General features: G+C 38.1%; 1 protein-coding gene across 6 annotated transcripts in view; it reads right to left on the reverse strand.

Moving 5' to 3' along the window:
* The window catches only part of PTPRZ1 (protein tyrosine phosphatase, receptor type Z1), a 130,529-nt gene that overhangs the window by 81,274 nt on the left and 28,967 nt on the right, over positions 1 to 20,288 (reverse strand). For all 6 annotated transcript variants that reach the window (NM_001199312.2, XM_015280889.4, NM_001389384.2 and 3 more), the window contains exon 2: positions 12,653 to 12,718. In NM_001199312.2, coding sequence (NP_001186241.1) covers positions 12,653 to 12,718 — 66 coding nt within the window. The remainder of the gene's footprint in view (positions 1 to 12,652; positions 12,719 to 20,288) is intronic.

Here is a 20,288-nt window from a genome sequence, read left to right on the forward strand (position 1 = left end):
GATTGCAGTTGTAAAAAGTAGTCCTTACACAGCAATATCTAAAATGTTATTTGCTCTGAAATTTATCAAAATGAGATTTATTTGTGGGTGATAGCAGATTCCTTGTAAGAATACTAAGAAGGTACTTAATATTCATACTAGCATTTATTTTAAGATTATATATCATTGCAACTTAGTGGTGCTCGAACAGGAAATAAACTTTCAACATAAGCAGTATTTTGCCTCAGATACAGAGCACTTTATGAGCTAACTTCCTTGTACTGACTCATGCTTACTAAGTCAATGGAGATACAGCAAGGCTGAATTTCCCTGCAGAATATGAATGAGAAGACAGCTGTTTAGCTGGTATCCAAGTCCTTGGGAGAAAGAAAGGAAAAAAATAATTGAGTCACTGTAAAACTGGAAACTGTGTGATTGTGCTGAATAGATCAACAGTAAACATGCAAAATGGTTACCACTGTACCTAGCAAATCAGTAGTTTAAATAATTTACTAAATATCAGAGAAGAAGAAAATGCTAAACTGTGTTAATTGGGAAATACTAGGTCATGCATGTACTGGAAATTCCTGAGTCTCTCTGTGCTGCTGATTATACCTATTGATGACATGAAAACATGCCATCACAATGAGGTCCAGGATAGCACACAAGAAAACAAGAGTTCACCTTGATAACCAAAGTAATAAAACGGGGTGAAATTCATCAAATTGATAAAGTCATAGAGTTAGAGACTAGTAGTAGGAGTTCTTGTTACTAATAAGAATGCCATCACAGGAAACCATGAGAGAAGAGAAGAATCAGGACACCAGTCCATCACAGAGGATTGTAAACAGCGCAATGGAAGGGCAAGTGTGTTCTGAATCTCTAACCAGGCAGCTCATAGTAAAGGCAAGAAAGTACTGATGTCTCTACACAGTGTCATAGGAAGAGTTCATCTGGGTTAAGTGCATGACATTAGTCACTCATGTTGAAGACACTGAAGAAATTTTAACTGAATCATAGGTGAGCAAAGAAAGCTAGTGAAATGATCAAAAGAGGATGAGACTGAAATATCTTGGGTTAATTCAAAAAAACAAATGGGATGGGAATATCAGTGCAAGAAAATGCTGGCAACAGAAAAGAACTCTTCAAGAAAATATCAAGCAAAACAGATGACCTGAACAGTCCACTCATACAGTTGGCCTGGAAACCTGAATACATTTTAAATGTTGAGTGTGAGTTTCTAAGATAGACTTGTAGTGCAATTATGAAGCAAAAAATCCTGCTTTTAAAACGGAGTTTGGTTAACTATGCACAGAAGATAGAAGACATGAGTTTAGAAGACAACAGGTTGTTGAATTTGAAGAGTCCATTTCTGGTCCTGATAAGGAAAAAAACTAAACCTTTCAATGAAAGGAACTTAATCACAGTGGAAAATCCTACTGAGTTCATTTACAGGGGCTAAAGCTGAGGATCCAGAGGGACAAATCAATCTACACTGCTGCTGAGAGCTCTTCTCTGTATGATGAGTGAATCTGATGCAGGGTATTTCTAGTCTACCTAGCCATTTATTAAAGCAAAACATGATCAATTTACCTGGCAAAAAAGTGACTGGGACAGAAGTTACTGATAACTTACTCACTGGAGCAAAGACTTTTATTCATGTTTATGTTTGAACTCTGTTTATTAAGTAAATGATATACTTTAGAGAAAAAAAAAATGTGACACAGTTTTTCAATGTTTTCCAATGGCTAGATTCAAGATGTACTTTAAGTTGACTCTCACATAAGGAAGTATACTAAAAAAAGGCTTTTTTGCTAATGACAGTATTTCAGATTTAATAATAAATTATAAGAAAACGTTTTCAAACCTTTTAAAGAAGGTACTTAATGAATGCATCACAATATAATCTTGCTGTAACTCATCAGGTTGTTTTTTTTTTAAATAGACCTGCTGAGCTGATGAGCTCATCATCAAGTTTATACAGGTAGCATGTAACACGTCTATAGATACGTCAGTACTAACAACTGGAAGGACAAAAATTATTCTTAACTGGTCGATATTTTTTGGATGGTACCAAACTAGGGTTAGTCCTATACAAAACGAGCAGCAAAAAGCAAACTTGGGTATGGTCTGTTTAACTGTGATACAGCAGATAAGTGGCTTCCTTATAGATGTTCCTATGAAATGAGCAGTGAATTTGCTGCCTGCTATGAACTCTTGCAGCCATTCCAGCTGAAGGCACCATGGTAACCACACCACAGAGTGTCCCTGACATTTAGGGAAAGGCAGCTGGAAGAGACTACAAGATAGTCAGGGAAACACGTGTCTGACTTTTTCTCCATCAGTTACATAGGAGGAGAAAGAGTTTCTCCTCAAAACACAGAAGTAGCAAATTGACATGAATTTAATGCAGCCATTAATAAATGTCAAGGAGAAATAGGCAACAAAACACCACACAATCAGGTGATGGGTGGGAAAAATAAGAACTTTAAAATGCAAAAGGGAAACTGAAATAGTAGCTACACCATCAGAGAAGAAATAAATCAATTTGACAAAAACTGTCAAATGGAAATAGTAGTGAGATGGATATAAAGGGACGGAGTGAGAAAACAAAGGAAATCATCCGCAAAAATTATTTTTAGCCAGTTTTTTTTTAGTTGGATGTCCTAACACATACAATATATAGTCCTGATTTGGCTCCCTCTGAATTCCATCTGCTCAGGCCAATGAAAGATGGACTGTGTGGGCAACACTTTCCTAGCAATTATGTTGTTGTAGCAGCTGTGAAACAGTGGGCAGATTGTTATGAGTGTGGCATGCAGTATTTTTTCAATTTTTCTCTTCCAGTTAATCAAGCAGGGTAACGCAAAGCAGGCATTTTGTTGCATGCTTTTTTTTTTTTTTTTCCATTAAGTCAGTAAAAATAATTGTTGTCAGTCTGTGACCATGCAACCAAGTCCTGAATTTGACTCCCTGCATAGCTAGGAGACATTGGAAGTTTAAGATAAATCTCTAAGTCCTTAAATGCAGATAATTCTTCTTTCTCTTTCCTGCAATCGATACACTTTGTTTTTATGTCTTTAATGTCTTCTTTTTTGTAACTGCCTTTTAAAACTTTCTCTGGTTAAGGCAGTTTTCGTCAGATAAAGCTCACTGACAGAGAGGGCACTGACAGAGAAACACCACATTCAGAGGGAAAACAGCTTAGCTCTATATCTATCTATAATAATGTATGGAAGAAGACAATCAATTGTTTCCGCGGCTCCTAAAACAGGATCACTGTCAGGCAATATTGGATCAAGCCACAGTTTAATTTCTCATAAAGCAAGCTCTCACAGAAGAGCAGAAAAAGGTCTCTGCATGAAGGATGCAGAGTAAGTTGAGAGCACAACTGCTATAACATAGGCAGGAACTGCCTGAAGTTCTGTTCAGCTAGATGCCCTGATCTGGCTTTTTGCAAAAAGAATTTTTTGCACTTTTTAAAGCTGCAACACACAATTAGAACAGATCTACAACTCTGGCAACCAAACAGAGGGGACAGCCAAGCTGATAAATCTGGTGGATGCACAGCCACTCTCCTATGGACTCTGCTTCAAAGAAACAGTTTCAGATCTTGACAGCTTTCAGCAGGACTTTTTCCATGAGACATGATGCATTAGAATGTTCATAGCAGTTTCATATGTACCACATGCACAGAATAAAGGCAAAGGGAATAAAGGCTGTGAACTCAAGTGAAAATACAGTGGCATAGAGCCTTAATTTGGAAAAATATACTTTATTCGGGAAGCAAGCAGCTTCTAGAGTTATCCAGGATTTCTTCAGTGTGGTGCAGAAAGCTTGTTACTGTTATAGAGAAACAAGGCATAGACTTTTTAGGGGAAACTTCCCAGAGTGAATCTTTCCATTATAAATAAGCTGTATAATTCTCCTCTTTAATTCAGTTTCTTAGAAGTGTGCTGCTGTGCCAATACAAGTCATGATACTGAATATAAAACAAGTGTATACAAATAAACACCACACAACATTCCTCAGAGACTCTTGATAGAACACATTTTGTGTACAATTAGCAATGATTTCTGCCTCTTGCTAATTTATCTTCCTTGACATGAATTACTACTGCTTTCAGCAAGCCCGCAGCCTGAACTAGCTATTGCTGACACCTTCACAATCTCATGGCCCAAGCAGCAGCAGTGGGCAGGTGGAAAGAAATGCAACTACCATGCTAACGCTGCACAAGAGACCTGCCACAAACCTACCCACTGGGCTGGCTCTGAACATGTAGCTGAAGAGAAGGAGTGCATTTTTGTCACTGAAGGTGACATTATTTACACATTACAGAGGGAGACCTGAAAGTATCTTTTCTACAAGTTAATTTTAGAGAGGTCAGGATTTTTCAGTGGCTTAGGGTTTTTTTTTTAGCAAGTGTCAATTTCTCCAAAAGAAAACTGATGATGGGATTCCATAGTTTCTCATCTTGAAAAGTTCTGGAAAAATTACTTTTTTTCTGTGAAAGAAAAAAACCAACATTCTAAAGGATTTGAAAAAAAAAATACTTTGTTTCAGTAAAAAAGCTGTATTACAGTATACACATATGTTTTAGAACTGCTTTAACCGCAACTGACCCATGGAAAAACTAGGTCACAAATGGCTTCATATTTGTGAGCACAGAATTAGCTACTGCCCTTAATTCAGTAGGTTAGCAAAGTGCACATACTGAATTGGATTTGAGTTCAATAGAGAAAAAAAAAAAAAAAAAGCTGTTATAAACACACTAGAAAACCCCTGTGAGTAAAAACATTCATGAGGGCTGTAGCAGGTGAGTAAAGCAAGGCCTTCTGAAAACATAATCAGTTGAAGAATTACTTGCTGGGCTCTCAACATCAGAAATCGTAAATCACCTTGATATGGTGGTGATGATGATATCAAAGTAGTCCTCTGTGCTGTGTGGAAGCGAGCAGTCCTCAAGAACATATCCTTCCCACTTTAGCACAGATTGAATGCACTTGTAAATGAGAAATGATTCAGGAGCGTATAGATGAGGATACTTTTATGATCCTTTTGAAGGACAAAAAGGCTTAACCACACACTGTCGTCTACCGTGAGATATCAACAATCTGCTTCTTTTTTTTTTTAATTTAAGTTTGGCGTATTCCCAAAGACAACAATTTCATAAAAGCTTTCCATTTCAAATCACGTTTACTTAGTAGGTAATCTCTGTGACCCTTGGTCAGGCCTTGTCAAAACAGCTGTGCCACACTATGCAAACATCGCATGCTTTGATTTCTACACTGCAGAAATAGGCTCTCTTGCATTTGAGTAATCTAGTTGGTGCTCAGAATTAGATGACATGCAGTTTCTGAAAATGACACAGCTGGTTTATTCGTTTATAGCATCTAAAGAAAGAAATGGGGGAAGAAACAGGCCTTATCAGGAAACTGGAAAACAGATGACTTAGATCTTGATCGACAGACATTTTCCAGTGAGGTGCCAAATATGAATATCAACATGCTGTTCTTCATAACTATCCCACAAGTACCCAACTTTGAAAAGACCATTAATATGGGGTTCATTTTTCCTACCTTCCCCGCTTCCAAAGATCTTTTTAAGTTTTCCATTCAGTTTATCCTAGAAATGTTAACCGAATCATTCCTCCTAGCAAACTTCTGGTGAGGCCACATCTGGAGTACTTTATCCAGTCCGGTCCCATGTCCTGTCCCCTCCCTCCCGCTCCCCCCCATTCAAGAAAGACTGAGAACTACTAGAGAGAGTTCAGCTGAGAGACACAAAGATAATGAGGAGCCTGGAGCACCTCCCTTCTGAGGAAAGGCTGAGAGACCTGGGGCTGTTCAGCCTGGAGAAGAGAAGAATGGGAGGGGGTCTTATCAGTGGTGCCCAGAAACAGGACAAGGGCCAGTGATTACAAACTGGAACACAGGAAGATCCATATGAACATGAGAAAAAAAAATCTACTTTGAGACAGAGCACAGGTGACAGAGCACAGGAAGAAACCGTTCAGAGAGCTTGTGGAGTCTCCTTTCCCCGCCTGGACTCTTTCATGTGCAACCTACTGTTGGGAACCAGGCTTTAGCAGGGGGCTTAGACCAGATGATCTCCAGAGCTCCTTTTCGATCCCTGCAATTCTGTGACTCCATCACAGAGCTCAAAGATCATCTCTCCTGATCTGAAAGGATGGAGGCCGCTGATGAGACCATAGCACTTCATATGAATTCAAAGATCTGACCATAAATATACTGAATGGATTTCTTATTGTGTTGAAAAATATGCTTTGTGATGTTGAGTCAGTAAACTGAGATATCTTAAAAGTTCACTTTTCTATGGTCATTGTAGTCAGCATGTAGCTCCCTCATTTAGTACAGCTTGTCTCCTTGATGTGAACAGATGCATAACACTATAATTTCAGCTGCTGAATCATCAGCCTTCCCAAGCCCATAATAATATGATAGGCTTTTTAATTAATAAGTCTGTGAATTTAATGACAAAACACTGGAACCATGAGTGGCTGTGTGATCTGGGGGATGTAAATATAAGTAATGAGCTTCCATGCGTGAAAAGGTATGGCAGCCTCTGAAGCATAAGATCTACAGAAAAAAAAAAAAAGAAAAAAAAAGATACTCTCTGCAGAGCTATTTTTATAAGAGTTAATAAAAGAATGCATGTTATTTTGATTTATTATGCCGCATCCTTTATAGAAGAAATCCTCAGCGCCCAAGAGTACAGACCTTCCTTTATTAGTCACAACTGATGCAGCACATCACTCTTGATTATACTTTGTGAACATAAACCACAAAGCAATTTATTTCATAGAAGGAGATAAAATGATCAAATCTCCTCACAATTTTCTGTTGATACTACCATGATAGCTAGATAGCAAGAAAAAAAATATGCATTATGCACCATCTTCCCAGAACAAGGTTCTATCCTGCCAGTGAGGGCAGGATTTTTCACCAGTTTTGGCCAAGTCTTTCTTGGAGACATTTCAGTTTGGTCTGGTGGAACTGTCTATTAAATCAGTCCAGCAGTCTTGGATTCCACCTGTAGGTAAGAAGGCTATTTGAACAGGCAGACAGAATGAGGGTGAGACGAGATTCTGAAACTTCTCAATTTACCTGTATAAATTTTGGGGACAATAGAAACAGGTGACATCTTACAGAATAAGTACAATCAGCCACCAATGTTGAAGCTGTTTTCTTGAGCCACGGTTCAGATAGCACAGATACCTGCTTACTTTTTAGGCTGAGTGATAAAGCAAAGTAAACCTGTAGATGTTTATGGACATGAGCAACAAGTTTCCCATAAACTTTATGAGCAGTGAATGTGTACTAGAATTGCCACAGTATTATCATACAGTAGAACAAAATTTAAAATTAAAACACTAAATCTTGTTTGGACAATAAAGAGAATTACATTTTCTCAGTACCACTGAAAATAAAGCCATTTTTATTTCAGAGTTAAACTGCAGGCAACTACACTTGAAATCATCAGCATGAATTTCCAAAACCCAAGGTGGCAAAAATAGCCTTTCAAATGCCAACTAAGGTTTTGCCTTTGTAATGATAATAATGTAGAAAAATATAGTATGCAGCACTCCAGGGAGTGTTGAATTAGACATACAGTGATAACAATTTTAAGTGTAACATGATTAGTTTAATATTCAACATTGGAGCAAAAACATCAAGCCATTATGTTTAGGCATAGTTACAATGGATAGCATTGGTGCAAGAGTCGGAAGAGCATCTACAAACTGTCAAGCGTCGGAAGAGCATCTACACACTGTCAAGCTTCACTGCTGAGATATAACAGTTATTCAAAATTATCTGAAAAGATTATAATCAATTTTCCTGATGAACACTGCATTTTGTGTGAGTCAGCAGTGTCACCTTGCAGTAAAACAGGCCAATAACATACCAGGCTACATTAGCAACAGTACAGCCATCAGGATAATTAATTTTCCTCTACTGCATTACTGAGGGGACATCTAGAATACTGAGTGCAATTTTAACTTTCTCCCCAGCCCTGTATGAGACCTCACCTGGGTGGTTGGAGGATATCCCATGTAAGGAGAGGCTGAGGCAGCTGGGCTTGTTGAGGCTGGAGATCATAGAATAGAATCATAGAATGTCCCATGTTGGAAGGGACCCACAAGGATCATCGACTTCAACTCCTTGCTCCACCAAAAATCAGACCATACCTCTGAGAGTTTTGTCCAAATTCTTCTTGAACTCCAGCAACTCAGTGCCACGACCACTGCCCTGGGCAGTCTGTTCCAGCGCCTGACTGCTCTATGGTGAAGAACTTTTTCCCCAACCTCCAGCTGCCCCTCCCCTGACACAGCTCCATGCTGTCCCCTCACGCCCTGTCGCTGTCACAGAGAGCAGAGCTCAGCGCTGCCCCTCCACTCCCTGAGAGGAGCTGCAGCCACCATGAGGCCTCCCCTCAGCTCTCTGCTCTGGGCTGAGCAAACCCAGGGGCCTCAGCCACTCCTCAGACACCTTGCCCTCTAGACCCTTCCCCATCTTTGTAGCCCTCCTTTGGACTTTCTCTAACGGTTTTATGTCTTTAGATTGTGGTGCCCAACTGTAAACACGGTGCTCGAGGTGAGTCTGTACCAGTGAAGAGAAGAACAGGGTAAGGGGAAACCTGGCTACTGCTATGCAAAGGTTATCTACAGGCAGTGCACAGGCAAAGGGCAAGGGGCAATGGTCACAAGTTGGTATAAGAGAAATTGCAGCTGTATAAATGAAAAAAAAATCTTCAAAATAAAGGTAGAGCACATTGCTCCAGCTGCAATACCTCACTCCTTGGAGAATTTCAAAACTCAATTGAGCATGATCTGAACGAGCTTTGAGCAGCTTTAGTTGGACCATTAGATCACCAAGAATCATTTCAAACACAAATTATTCTTATTCTAAGATACAGAATACCCCCAGAGGAAAAAAAAAAAGGAAATATGAGATACATTCTGCTTGGAGGAAAAGACAAAAAACAGCAAACAAACAAACAAACAATAACAACATCAACAAAACCAGCAAATCACAAAATTATCTTTGAATAGTCAAGAGACTCAGAAGTTTAGATTAAAGTCACTTTTTGCCAAGGAAATAGTCGCTAGTGTCTACGAGGCAATTGTGGCTCATTATATCATATAACTAATGGCACTACAAAGTGAACTTAATAGTTGTGAGGAGACAACACTGAGCTGGCTGTGCTATTTATTTGCATAATTCAATTTTAAAAATTCTTCAGTTTTTGTAATTCTTGTTCAGAATTTCTTGCTTTTAATAGAATTTAGCTTGAGTTTTACCCTAAGCTGCATAACTTGTTTGTTGCCTCTTCACTTATTTTTCCCTCCAAAAGGAATTGCACTGAAAAAAGAACCCTTCTTCGTGGCAGCTTTTGCCTGACCTTAGTGGTGGAGCTAAATAATGTCTAAATGATCTCTGATCATCAACTTCTATGTAAAAGATTCGAGAAAATACCTTTTCTTAGTACACTTGTTTTTTCAACAAGAGAAATGGTTGAATTCACTTTTAGTATATGACAATTTAAAAATATTCATTATGTCATCAAAAATATTTTCTATCACTGTTTTAATAAAAAAATAGAAGGAAGTTTGTTCAAGTAATGTCTATTAATAGACTAGTTCAAAATCAATTTCTCCTGAAGAAAATGGATGCAAATACAAAGTTCACTTGCCCTAACTACATCTTTAATACCCTATTGTCTGTGCAAATATACTCAAAGTCAGGAAGCACATACACAAAAAAATAATAAAAATCATGCTTGAAAGTGCAGGCTTTGTCTGTGGATCAAAGCTGAGTTCTTAGAAGTACTACAAAATGTTTCCAGTAACATTTATGCCATCATTAGACATTTACCAAAGAATCAAAATGTGATGATGACTCATATAAGTTAAAGTATGTGATATTGCTCTATTAGGATACATCACCTTCAAAAATTACATGATTTCAGCAGGTAAGATTCAAGTTATTTCTTTAGTTCTGTTTTACTTTTGCTCACAGCAAAAGTTTATTGATTTACTATGATTAATATATTTGACATTTCTTATTTGATATGAATGAAGTCTGCTGAAACTCATAAATTTACCAGGCCAGGTAGATGCTTCCTTGTCATAGTTGCTTGACTCCATGGCTTCATGGTCCCAAGGACCACTCATAAAACTTCACTGGAGCATGGAGGCTAATTTTTTAGGTTTTTCAGTGAGTAGGACTAAGTAGTAGTAAGACAGAGAAATATAACTGGTGTCCACAGAAGCGATGAACTGACAAAGTATAGGTCATCTATTCAGAAATGTGCGTGTTGCCTTTTGTCTCAAAACTGCAAGCCTGAGTTAGCTGTAGTAGTTATCAAAGAATCATAGAATCATTAAGGTTGGATCCTGGACCTTCAGGATCATGTAGTCCAACCATCCACCCACCACCAATACTGCCCACTAAATCATAAAGTCCTGTCATGTGTCTCACAGGCATCTGAGGTGGTTCTAGGCAACTCTCAGTATGCTAGTCTGGCTTCTGAATATATTGAAGAAAATATTAAATTTATACATATGAGTACTTGTCACTGTTTGCACTTGTGCTCTGAGCAGTGATGCACAGTTATGTCAAATGTTGTAACTTATCTTCACATTCAAGAAGACTGTTTTTAAGTGAAAGTTGAATTTGTGTACTCCTTTCATGTCATAAATCAATTCCATGATATTAGGAAAACACCACGTAAAAAAGGCCTCACAGTGCCTAGGCACTGGGTACCTGATTTATATGTAGCCCTGCAATAAAGCTTTGAAAGTCCTTGTCCTGCCATGACAAGCATTGGCCTTTCAGTATTTGAAGGGAGCATATAAACAGCAGGGGAAATGACTGTTTACATGGATGGATAGTGATAGGACAAGGGGGAACAGTTTTAAATTAAGATAGGAAATTTAGGTTCGGTATTAGGAGGAAGTTTTTCACTCAGAGGGTGGTGATGCACTGGAACAAGTTGCCCAGAGAGGTTGTGCATGTCTTGTCCCTGGAGGCATTCAAGGCAAGGCTGGATGTGGCTCTGGGAAACCTGGTCTAGTGGTTGGCAACCCTGGTCAAGGTAGGGGGGTTGAAACTAGATGATCTTTCAGGCCCTTTCAACCTAAGCCATTCTACGATTCTATGATTGATTCTATGATTCTATGATTCTATAACTGGAGCTGTCTGCTTGAAGAGTGCTGAAGCAGGGTTCTCACACTTTATGTCCCCAAGCACCATATGCACCTAAATATATATGTCTGGTTGGAGAGAAAGGCTCTGCCAGCAATAGAGTCAATAGGGAGAGGCATGCAAAGTGAGATGACTACATGCTGGTATCTCACACATTATGGAAGTGAACCAACATGTCTGAGTTCTCTAGCTTGCAGAGTCTATGCTGTTTTGCCATCCAGCAATACAAAATACCCAGCGAATATAAACTGAGGTTGTTGCTGCAGCTGCACAGTCGGTGCATGCTCTGAGTGGGCTGAGTTAGCCTCCTCTGATGTCCTACGCAAAATCCATTCAGTATTCTTTAAAGTAAACTCATAAATTGCCCTCTGGTCACCTGTAATCCTGGAGGCTTATCTCTGCACTTCTCTAACTGCAATATTAAAAAACGGATGGATTTTGGACATAGAATATTGTATTGATTGATTTTATGCTTGAGTTTTGCAGTACAATATGTGTAAGTGGGAGTTTTCATTATAAATCTCATTTTGAAGGGTTTATGACTAGCTTGTTTCAATTCTCTCTGGGCTCAGAACTTGTTAGATATGTTTTACCCTGGAAGATAAAAACTGTCTGGAAAATGAGAAAGAGAGTGAAAGAAAGAAAAAGAATGGTATAGTTTTCTTTAAGTACAAGAACATATTTTGAACCAAATATATGAAACACTGAAATCTGGCAGTCCTTATTTAAATAATAACTGAAATCATTAAAAATTAAACATCCTAAACACATCCACATGAAGACAATTTTTATGCTCTGGGTAAAATACATGTATCGTTTAGGAAAAAAAAAAAATACCTTTCCAGTATTACTGGAAGTGGCTTGACTTACACAGAAGAATCTAGGAGGGTAATTGTGAATTTCCTACAGCTCTTCCATGATTAAGGAACGCTCATTCAGAATTTAAGAATATAACTTCCTTACTCCTACAAAGGAGATCTTACTGCCTAATGACTGACTTTTTAGGATAAGTAGCGTGGTACCTGAATGGATGCTCAAGTAGTCAGAAGCAAAGCACGGAAGTTCATATGCAATATATGGGTATATTCTCACCCACAAAATGTGCTGCACGTTGTTTCAGCCAGTGTGCTTTTCAGACTTGCCAGAATAGAAGTATTCAGATGACAAAAGAGAACCTAACAATGAAGGCCCAGCCTTCATCAAAGTGTCAAGTTTAAGGTTTTAAGGATGAGAACTTGCTTTTTCCAGAAGTAACAGATGCAGGAAGTATAGTTTTTCTTGTTGTAAAGTTGCTGTAATTTTTGAGAATTCATTTTCTACATTTTTACTTAAAGAATTGTTTAGGCATATGGTAGGTGGTAGATACACAGAACAGGCTCTTGAAGTTATAAGAATGATCATGAAAATATTAAAGCAAAGTTCTTTGGTAAGAGAGTTTTGCTTACCTGTATATGACCAATCAACCTCTTCGGTCAACTTCCGCTGCTGTCTGTAGTATCCGTATACCAAATCTGCAAAATATCAATATTTTGAACTTTAAATGGTTAAGAAATGGTTGACTGGAATACAAATACCATTTGTATTCTATCATATAAAGGTCACAAAGAAAACAACCTGGGTTTTTTTTCAGTTTATATGAATCTCTTTTGTTATTCAATTCTTAACTTCTAGCTTTACACTTGACATCATCTGTAATGTCCTTCAGAAAGAACCAGTCAAAATTACTTGAAAGTGAAGGAAAACTGAAATTCAACTTCAGTATGGCTGAACTTCACAGTTTTTCTCTAACTCTGTATTATTGATGCCATTTAAAGATAAGAAATATTCAAAAATTTCACTGTGAACTAGCATCAGCATTGTAGCTAATGTATGTGTATTTCCATAAACCTTACTGAGAAAAGCTAGATATTAGATACTTTTTAATAACATTGTTTTTCTCTAGAGAAACTGACTGTATAAATTGATTTTTTTTCTGACTACTGAATAACCTTCACCATTGTGCTCTTTGCTGGAATAGTTCTAGCAACGCTGCTGGTGTATGCACATAGAAGATTGTGCCCCGTAATACTTATTATTATATGCAAATTGGAGATTTCTTTGGTAATTTCTAGAGTAATAATATCTTCAGAAGTTTCATTAAATACTGCTCTGAAGAGGCACAATATAACCCATTTAAGAAATAATTGCATACGAACACACTGAGCACACATATGGATTGTCTCCTTCAGAAAATGCCATATAATTTTGCTCACATTCTGCAATAAATACAATTTCATGAAACAAAAGTATAACATCCATTTATTTTTCTTTAGTAGGAACAAGTCTGTAGCACTGCTTATGGTACATTAAATCACAATTGCTATTTGTAAGGTTAGCGCTCTTCTGTGCTTTAGAATGATTTTCTGCTACCTATCTGAAGTCCATGTATTTTAATAAATTCATCAGGACATCTGCCCCCTCCACGAAACTGCAATTCCTCTTCAGTGTTTTTCTCCTCACTTTCTTCCTCCCCATCAAAAAACACCCTTGTAAAACTTAGCAACATTCAGTCATGACTAAGATTTCTACAAAAAGAACACCCCTCCCACGTGAGTAGCGGAACCGAAAGCAGAGGCAAAGGGCCTTATGTGCACGGGCATTATCTTTGGACTATATTTTCAAGTCAATGTGCATTGTGCCTGCATCTTTAATTAATTATGGAAAAGAAAGCTGTTTAAGTTCTGATTCACAGGTGTTCCTTGCTGTCTCCAGTTTCCTCCTTTATCCATTGTCCTCCTAATTGTTACTTCAAACAATCACTGGAGCATTCATATGCTAAATGCGCGGGGTTTGGGCGTGAGAGCGTCCCACCACTTTTTAAATTCCTCATGGAGGTCTGATGGACAAGGAGCGATAGCTTCAATGAGCAAGAAAAAAAAGGGGCAAGGTTCACTTTTTTTGGTGCATTACACACTTACAGACCTAGTAAATCTTATGGAAAGTCTTTATAAATGCCAGGAGACCTTAGGAGTTCATACAGCTCCTCTCCTCTGCCATTCACATATTGTGCTACCGCAGTCCCTTCACAGCCCGCTCATAGACAGTGATTACCCGTCACCTTGGGATTGCCTTTTTCTGTTACAGGGGTGACAAAATGGAGGAAGAAAAGTAAATTTCATGTGGGAAAGGGAGCAATTGAGGAATCAGGGGTGTCAGAAAAAAGCGTGCGTTTCTACAGGAATGTATGGAGACAAACGCAGCCGTTCCTGAAGTGACCTCCACAATTTTCCCTGGCAAAACCTCACCATGCATGGTATAAAGCCTTGCCATGTAAACACTCAGTGACCAGCTGAGCCTACAGACACCAACTAGGAGGAAACGGTTTTAGAGTTAACAATTTGACAACCATTTTGGTTTTGGGATATGACAGCAGGTACCTCTGTTTAAATAGTGTATTCAAGTTCCTAACTTGCGATTTAAATTTGTATGGTATTCATAAGAAAGCTTTCACAAAAGCCTTATGGTTTTATATGTAAACCTACAATATTGGTACTTGAACTTCTAATCATCTCGAGAGTCAGCACGGCTCTTGTGATGCAGACCGACTCTTCAGCTGGTACATAAAATAGTCTGAGTTCTACTGCTTGAGGTGTTGCTTTATGAAGCAAAAAATCCTTTATGTTCTCCTCTGCTTTCAAGAGGCTGTTGAACATGTTTCCAAAGACTGTTGATTTATTCATAGTGCAAGACAGCTCAGTTGTGGGATCATGTTTCAACTGTTCTATGGTTATCTTTCTGTGTACGTCAGGGAGGCAACCAAGATATCACTAAATCATTAAATGCTTTTTGTTCCCTTCTACACTCCTTCAAAGCCAGGTTTTCTGCATAAGACTGTGACTTGTTTCCTTTTACATTCTGTATAAAAAGCCCACAGTGCAGTCCCAGAGGCCCATAAGGTTAAGAATAGTGGTGGCTAGTGCTCCACTGTGTCCTGGTTTCAGCTGGGACAGAGTTGATCTTCTTTACAGTGTCCAGTATGATGCTACCGTGGTTGTGGCGTTAGGAGAAAAACAATGTTAATAACACACCAGTGTGTTAGCTGTTGCTGAGCAGTACTACACAGAGCCAGTATCAGTTTATTGTATTGTCCTGCCAGTGAGCTGGGACGGGACAGAACCAGGACAACTGACCTAAACTGACCAAAGATCTGTTCCATACCTTATGACATCATGTGAAAAAAAGAGTAAAATTGAGGGGAATGGGCTGGGGGAGCAGCTGCTTCTCAGGGACTGGCTGATGCCCATCAGTCAGCTGGTGGTAAGCACCTGCACTGTGCATCACTTGTTTTGTAAATATATGTGTGTACCTATATATGTAATTATTACTGTTATTTCTCTCTTCTTTTCCTGTCTTAGTAAATAGTTTTTATCTCAACCTATGAATTCTATTTTTTTTCCTGATTCTCTCCTCCATCCCATGGGGAGCAGGGTGAGTGAAGGGCTGTGCGGTGTTCAGCTGCCTACCAGGTTGAACCACAGCACAGTGTTTGCGAGGGGCAGCTGGACCAACCTATTTGTTGTTGACCTTATCTCATGCTCAGTCACAGAGAGAAAACAGAAATGGGTTCCTGGTTAAACCATAGAGCTGGTGTAATGAGATCTTGTAGGTATTTTTTTTTTCCATATAGAATGTATAAGTATTCAGGTTTTCTTCCTCCAAACATGGGTTTGATGTGTCTTATGCATTTATTGGCCTCAGTCAAGTTGCTTTTGATTTACTTCTGTGAATGAAGCATTCAGAACCTCAGTGTGTATTTATTCATCATATGTAAAGGTAAAAAAATGAATAGCTTTAAAGATTAAAATAAATGTCAGTGAATGAAATCTTGATTTGACACTCTGTACTGGGATAACAAGTTAAAGAAATGGAAATGGAACTCTGAATCTCTGATTTTTGTCAGGGGGAATCCTCTGAAAGATGCTGAGGAAACAAGCCACAGTACCCTCCAGAGACGCTGCTCCTCAGGCTGAGAGAAAAGAGTATTGAGACACAGTTCATGAGACACAAAATGTGTTTGGGGATGCCACACTCAATATGCTGCTTTGCTGTGCAGGATATAGGGTGTAATCTGTAATTTTATAGGAGACTGCTGTAATTTAACCAGGTCATTATACCTGTCCTTTTTGCCAAGGTGGTGTCAAGATACCAGCTGCTAGACTCAAAAGGACAAAGGGACAATCTCCCGTGGTTTAGCCTTTGCTTACCCTAAACTACAGTCTGAACTTCTTTGCTGCACTGCCAACAAAGGCTCCATTTATGAGATACTGTTTTATTTATGGAAACTGAGACACATTTAGATATAAGATTTTCTACAAATGAGGTGCTGATGTTCTGTGTGTAAAGTAGAGGTAGGCACTCAACTCTTCATTCAAGTTGCCAACATTGCTTGGTCCTAGGAAGTCACAAGTCACTCACTATTTTTCTCCTGTCCCCAGATCTAACTGAGGAACAAGGAGGATAACGGCCAATGGCAACACATTGCAGTCATGTACTGGCATTAAAATCAATACAAATTTCAATTTACGTGGATAGGATTTGTAGTTCTTATTTGAAGGAAGAGCATAGGAACTTCCTGGATTACAGCAAGGAATTGGCTGCCCAAAGAGGTTGTGGATGCCCCATCCCTGGAGGCATTCAAGGCCAGGCTGGATATGGCTCTGGGCAGCCTGGTTGGTGACCCTGCTCACGGCACGGCACTGAAACTAGATGATCTTTGAGGTCCTTTTCAACCCAGGCCATTCTGATTCTATGATTCTATGATAAGGATGTAAGCAATCACTGAAAATGTGCTAATTTTCTCTTTGAGAAATATGAAGTACAGAAATTCTCATTTTAAACAAAATTCTGTCTCATGAGATCTCCCCTATGTGCACTTATATTATTGACACTGCACAAACTGGGTGTTGTCAGCACCAGAAGCTTATACAGGTTCAGAATAAATTACAAAAATCTGTAAATGAGAGATCCACAAACACCTCTTAAACAGAATGATACCACTTTTGGATCACTAAGTCCCTGAACCAGACACCGATAAAACTGAGAGGATTATACTGGAAAATTACATATTTACTCTATTTTAATGCACTCACCTCAACATTTGCTATTGGCTGTTGCAAGGTGTTATCAGAAAAGTGGCTTGACCTAGCAATACATTCTACAGTTTTTTATTCAAATATGTATTTGTACTTTATTCAAATACATACCAGCATCTGAGAACTTGCCCAGACACTCAGCAAGCTGTTCAGAAGGACAAAGAACCAGGCATCCAGGTTCACATTTCCTTCTGCAAAGACTGACCTAAAACCACTGAAGGCTCTCAAGATGAACAAATTTATGCCTAAAAGTGAATGTCTTGGATGCTATTCATCCAAATACGGTAATGTAGCTATGACTTTATGCTCTACTTGATCCACTGTTTTTACTCTTCAACAGCACTTTTACAGAACATACGACATTTAGAAAGTCACATTTTTAGACTAAGACATTGGAGAAGAGTTAGGTTGAAACACGAAGAACAAACTGAAGTGGTATGATAAGAACAATGGTGAAATTAAGAACCTAATAACTGAAATAGTTTAGAGACATGCATGTAGCTAGTGGCTTAAAAGTGGGACACTGGACAAAGTTCCCACAAATAAGCCAGAGAGGAAGACAAAACGCACAGCTGGCATAATCTTTTTCTTTAAAAAAGCTACATGTGATTAGCAAGATAGATGTGTAATGCTTTTCACATATTAGAAAAACAATAAATAGATTAGAAAGGCTGTTATTATACATTCTACTTCAAAAAATAAACAAACAAAACTAAAACTATGCAAAATCACCACAGTTGATAAATAGAGCACTTCCTCAATAATCATGTCCTTATTTTAGCTCCTTCTGCTGACAGAAAGTCTCAGGACCCATTCGTATACCTTTCAGCCATCTTACAATGGTGTAGTTTCATTTTCTCAACTTCAGTAATTCTTGATTTATGCTGACAGATGAATGAAAAGATTTGGAACACAGTACCTATCAATCCTTTTGAGACAGTGAGCTACATTCATCTAAATAACATCTCTTTTACGGATTTGTTCAATTTGCCAATGTCATCTGTAAAACCCTTAAAAACACCAAGATGATTTTATAGCCCATTTCTACCATCTCATATATTCTTTCTTCCAGAAAGTCAAAGTGTCTAAATCTTTTGTCAAGGTGGGCCTGAGAATTCTGACAGCCATAGAGAAATTTAAAAATATATTTTCTTACCCACAGTTCCCTCTGGGTAGGCTTATTTTAGGCATTGATACATTTTAGCATATCTATAAAGAGAGTCAGTTCTCTTCATCATGCTGGAGTGTAGGCTGCTCACTCTGATATAGATTGAAAAGTGAAACTTCCTGTGCAACAAATATGAAGCCACTCTTGAAATGTGACAACTGTGTGTATTTACCAAGAATGTGTATTTACTAATACAGATTGCATTAAAATGTGGGGAAAAAAAAAAAAAAAAAAAGAAGATAAAGAAAAAGATTGATGAGTGTAATTGAAAAGTTGTTATCATTAAGCACCAGGATATTAAGAAGAACTCTGTTTACTTAAGTTGTCACAACTTTATAGTGAACAGTGCCATGAATTAAAAGGATAATATCTATGGTATGAACTAAGTTTTTTTGGTCACAACCCCAGGCAACCTTACAGGCTTGGGAGGAGTGGCTGGAAAGCTGCCTGATGGAAAGGGACCTTTTAGTGCTACACATGTGAAATAACAAAATCACATTAAAAAAAAAAAAATCTAGGAGAAAATCCAGGCCAGACATGAATAAACAAAAAATCAACCAGGTCAGTGAAACTACAGGCATTTCATTTCAAAATGAATTTACTTCTGTTAGCACTACCAGACAAGTAGGAAAAAGAGAACTGAGCAGAACTGGACTTTCTCTAAATGTGCATAGCAGTGGTAATGTAATTTTGTTTGCATGCCACTCTTCAATGGCACTTAACACATGTATCTATTTTTTTGGAAAAAAATAAGAGGTTTCTAGAATATGGAAGAATAATTAATGAAATGAAACATGAATCAACCTACATTGTTCTGTCATCCTATGAATTCTTTGGGGAAAGATATCATATTAAAATTAAGGAGGACCAAAAAAAAAAAAAATAAAACCCAACAAACCACCAAATAAAAAAAAAAGGGGAATATCTTGAAACTCCTCAAGGAATCCAAGTGTAATCCTAGGTTTTACAGGCTTTATGGAAGAATGGCAACTCCAGAGGGAAGTAGGTGCATCTGGGCATTCCTCCATGTTTTGCCAACTCCTACACAATGCGAGAGCATCCCACCACAGCTGTATTTTCAATAATCCAGGCACTTAAAGCTCCTACTAGGTTCTTGCTAGTCAGCATGTTTTACTCCTTTTGAAAAGCAAGTGGTCAGTATCTGGTCCTCTGCTTTGCCAGCCATAAATGAGTGGTACAATATTCTATGAAGTAATGTTGTTATTTTCAGATACAGCTGAAAACAGAAAGATGTATTGATGGCTCCTGGAAGTGCTTGTTTATTGTAGCTATCTACAATAATATTCTTACCACTTGCTTCTTCCCATCAGATATTTTGATAAAACGTGTGAGATATCAAATAAAACAAAATCATGCCAGTTTAAAATAAATTTTCTTCAAATTTCCTTTCTCAATTTCATTTTTAAATTCTTTTCTATGCCTTGTTATCTACATTTCATTTACTATTTTATGTACCTTTGAGGTCAAATTCTGTCATACATTCTTACATTTCATATATGTGCAAGGCAGTACCATGATGGAAACAGAAAGCCCATTCTAGTTCTGTCCTATATCACCCACAAAACTGGAACTTCAGAGATACTTTCAGAATTCAGATAATGTTTAGCAATGTGGACTCAGGAGAGTGTCAGATGTTTTGCATGATCTATGTAGTCATATATTTTGTTCATTTGTATTTAATCTATACACTCTTCGTCTTGGAGAGGATAGGTAAATCTGCCTGGGAAGTTACACAAGGCCCATGTGAATGTGGGCAGAACA

Source organism: Gallus gallus, chromosome 1, assembly GCF_016699485.2.
Source record: "Gallus gallus isolate bGalGal1 chromosome 1, bGalGal1.mat.broiler.GRCg7b, whole genome shotgun sequence".
In the NCBI taxonomy this organism is placed as follows: domain Eukaryota; kingdom Metazoa; phylum Chordata; class Aves; order Galliformes; family Phasianidae; genus Gallus; species Gallus gallus.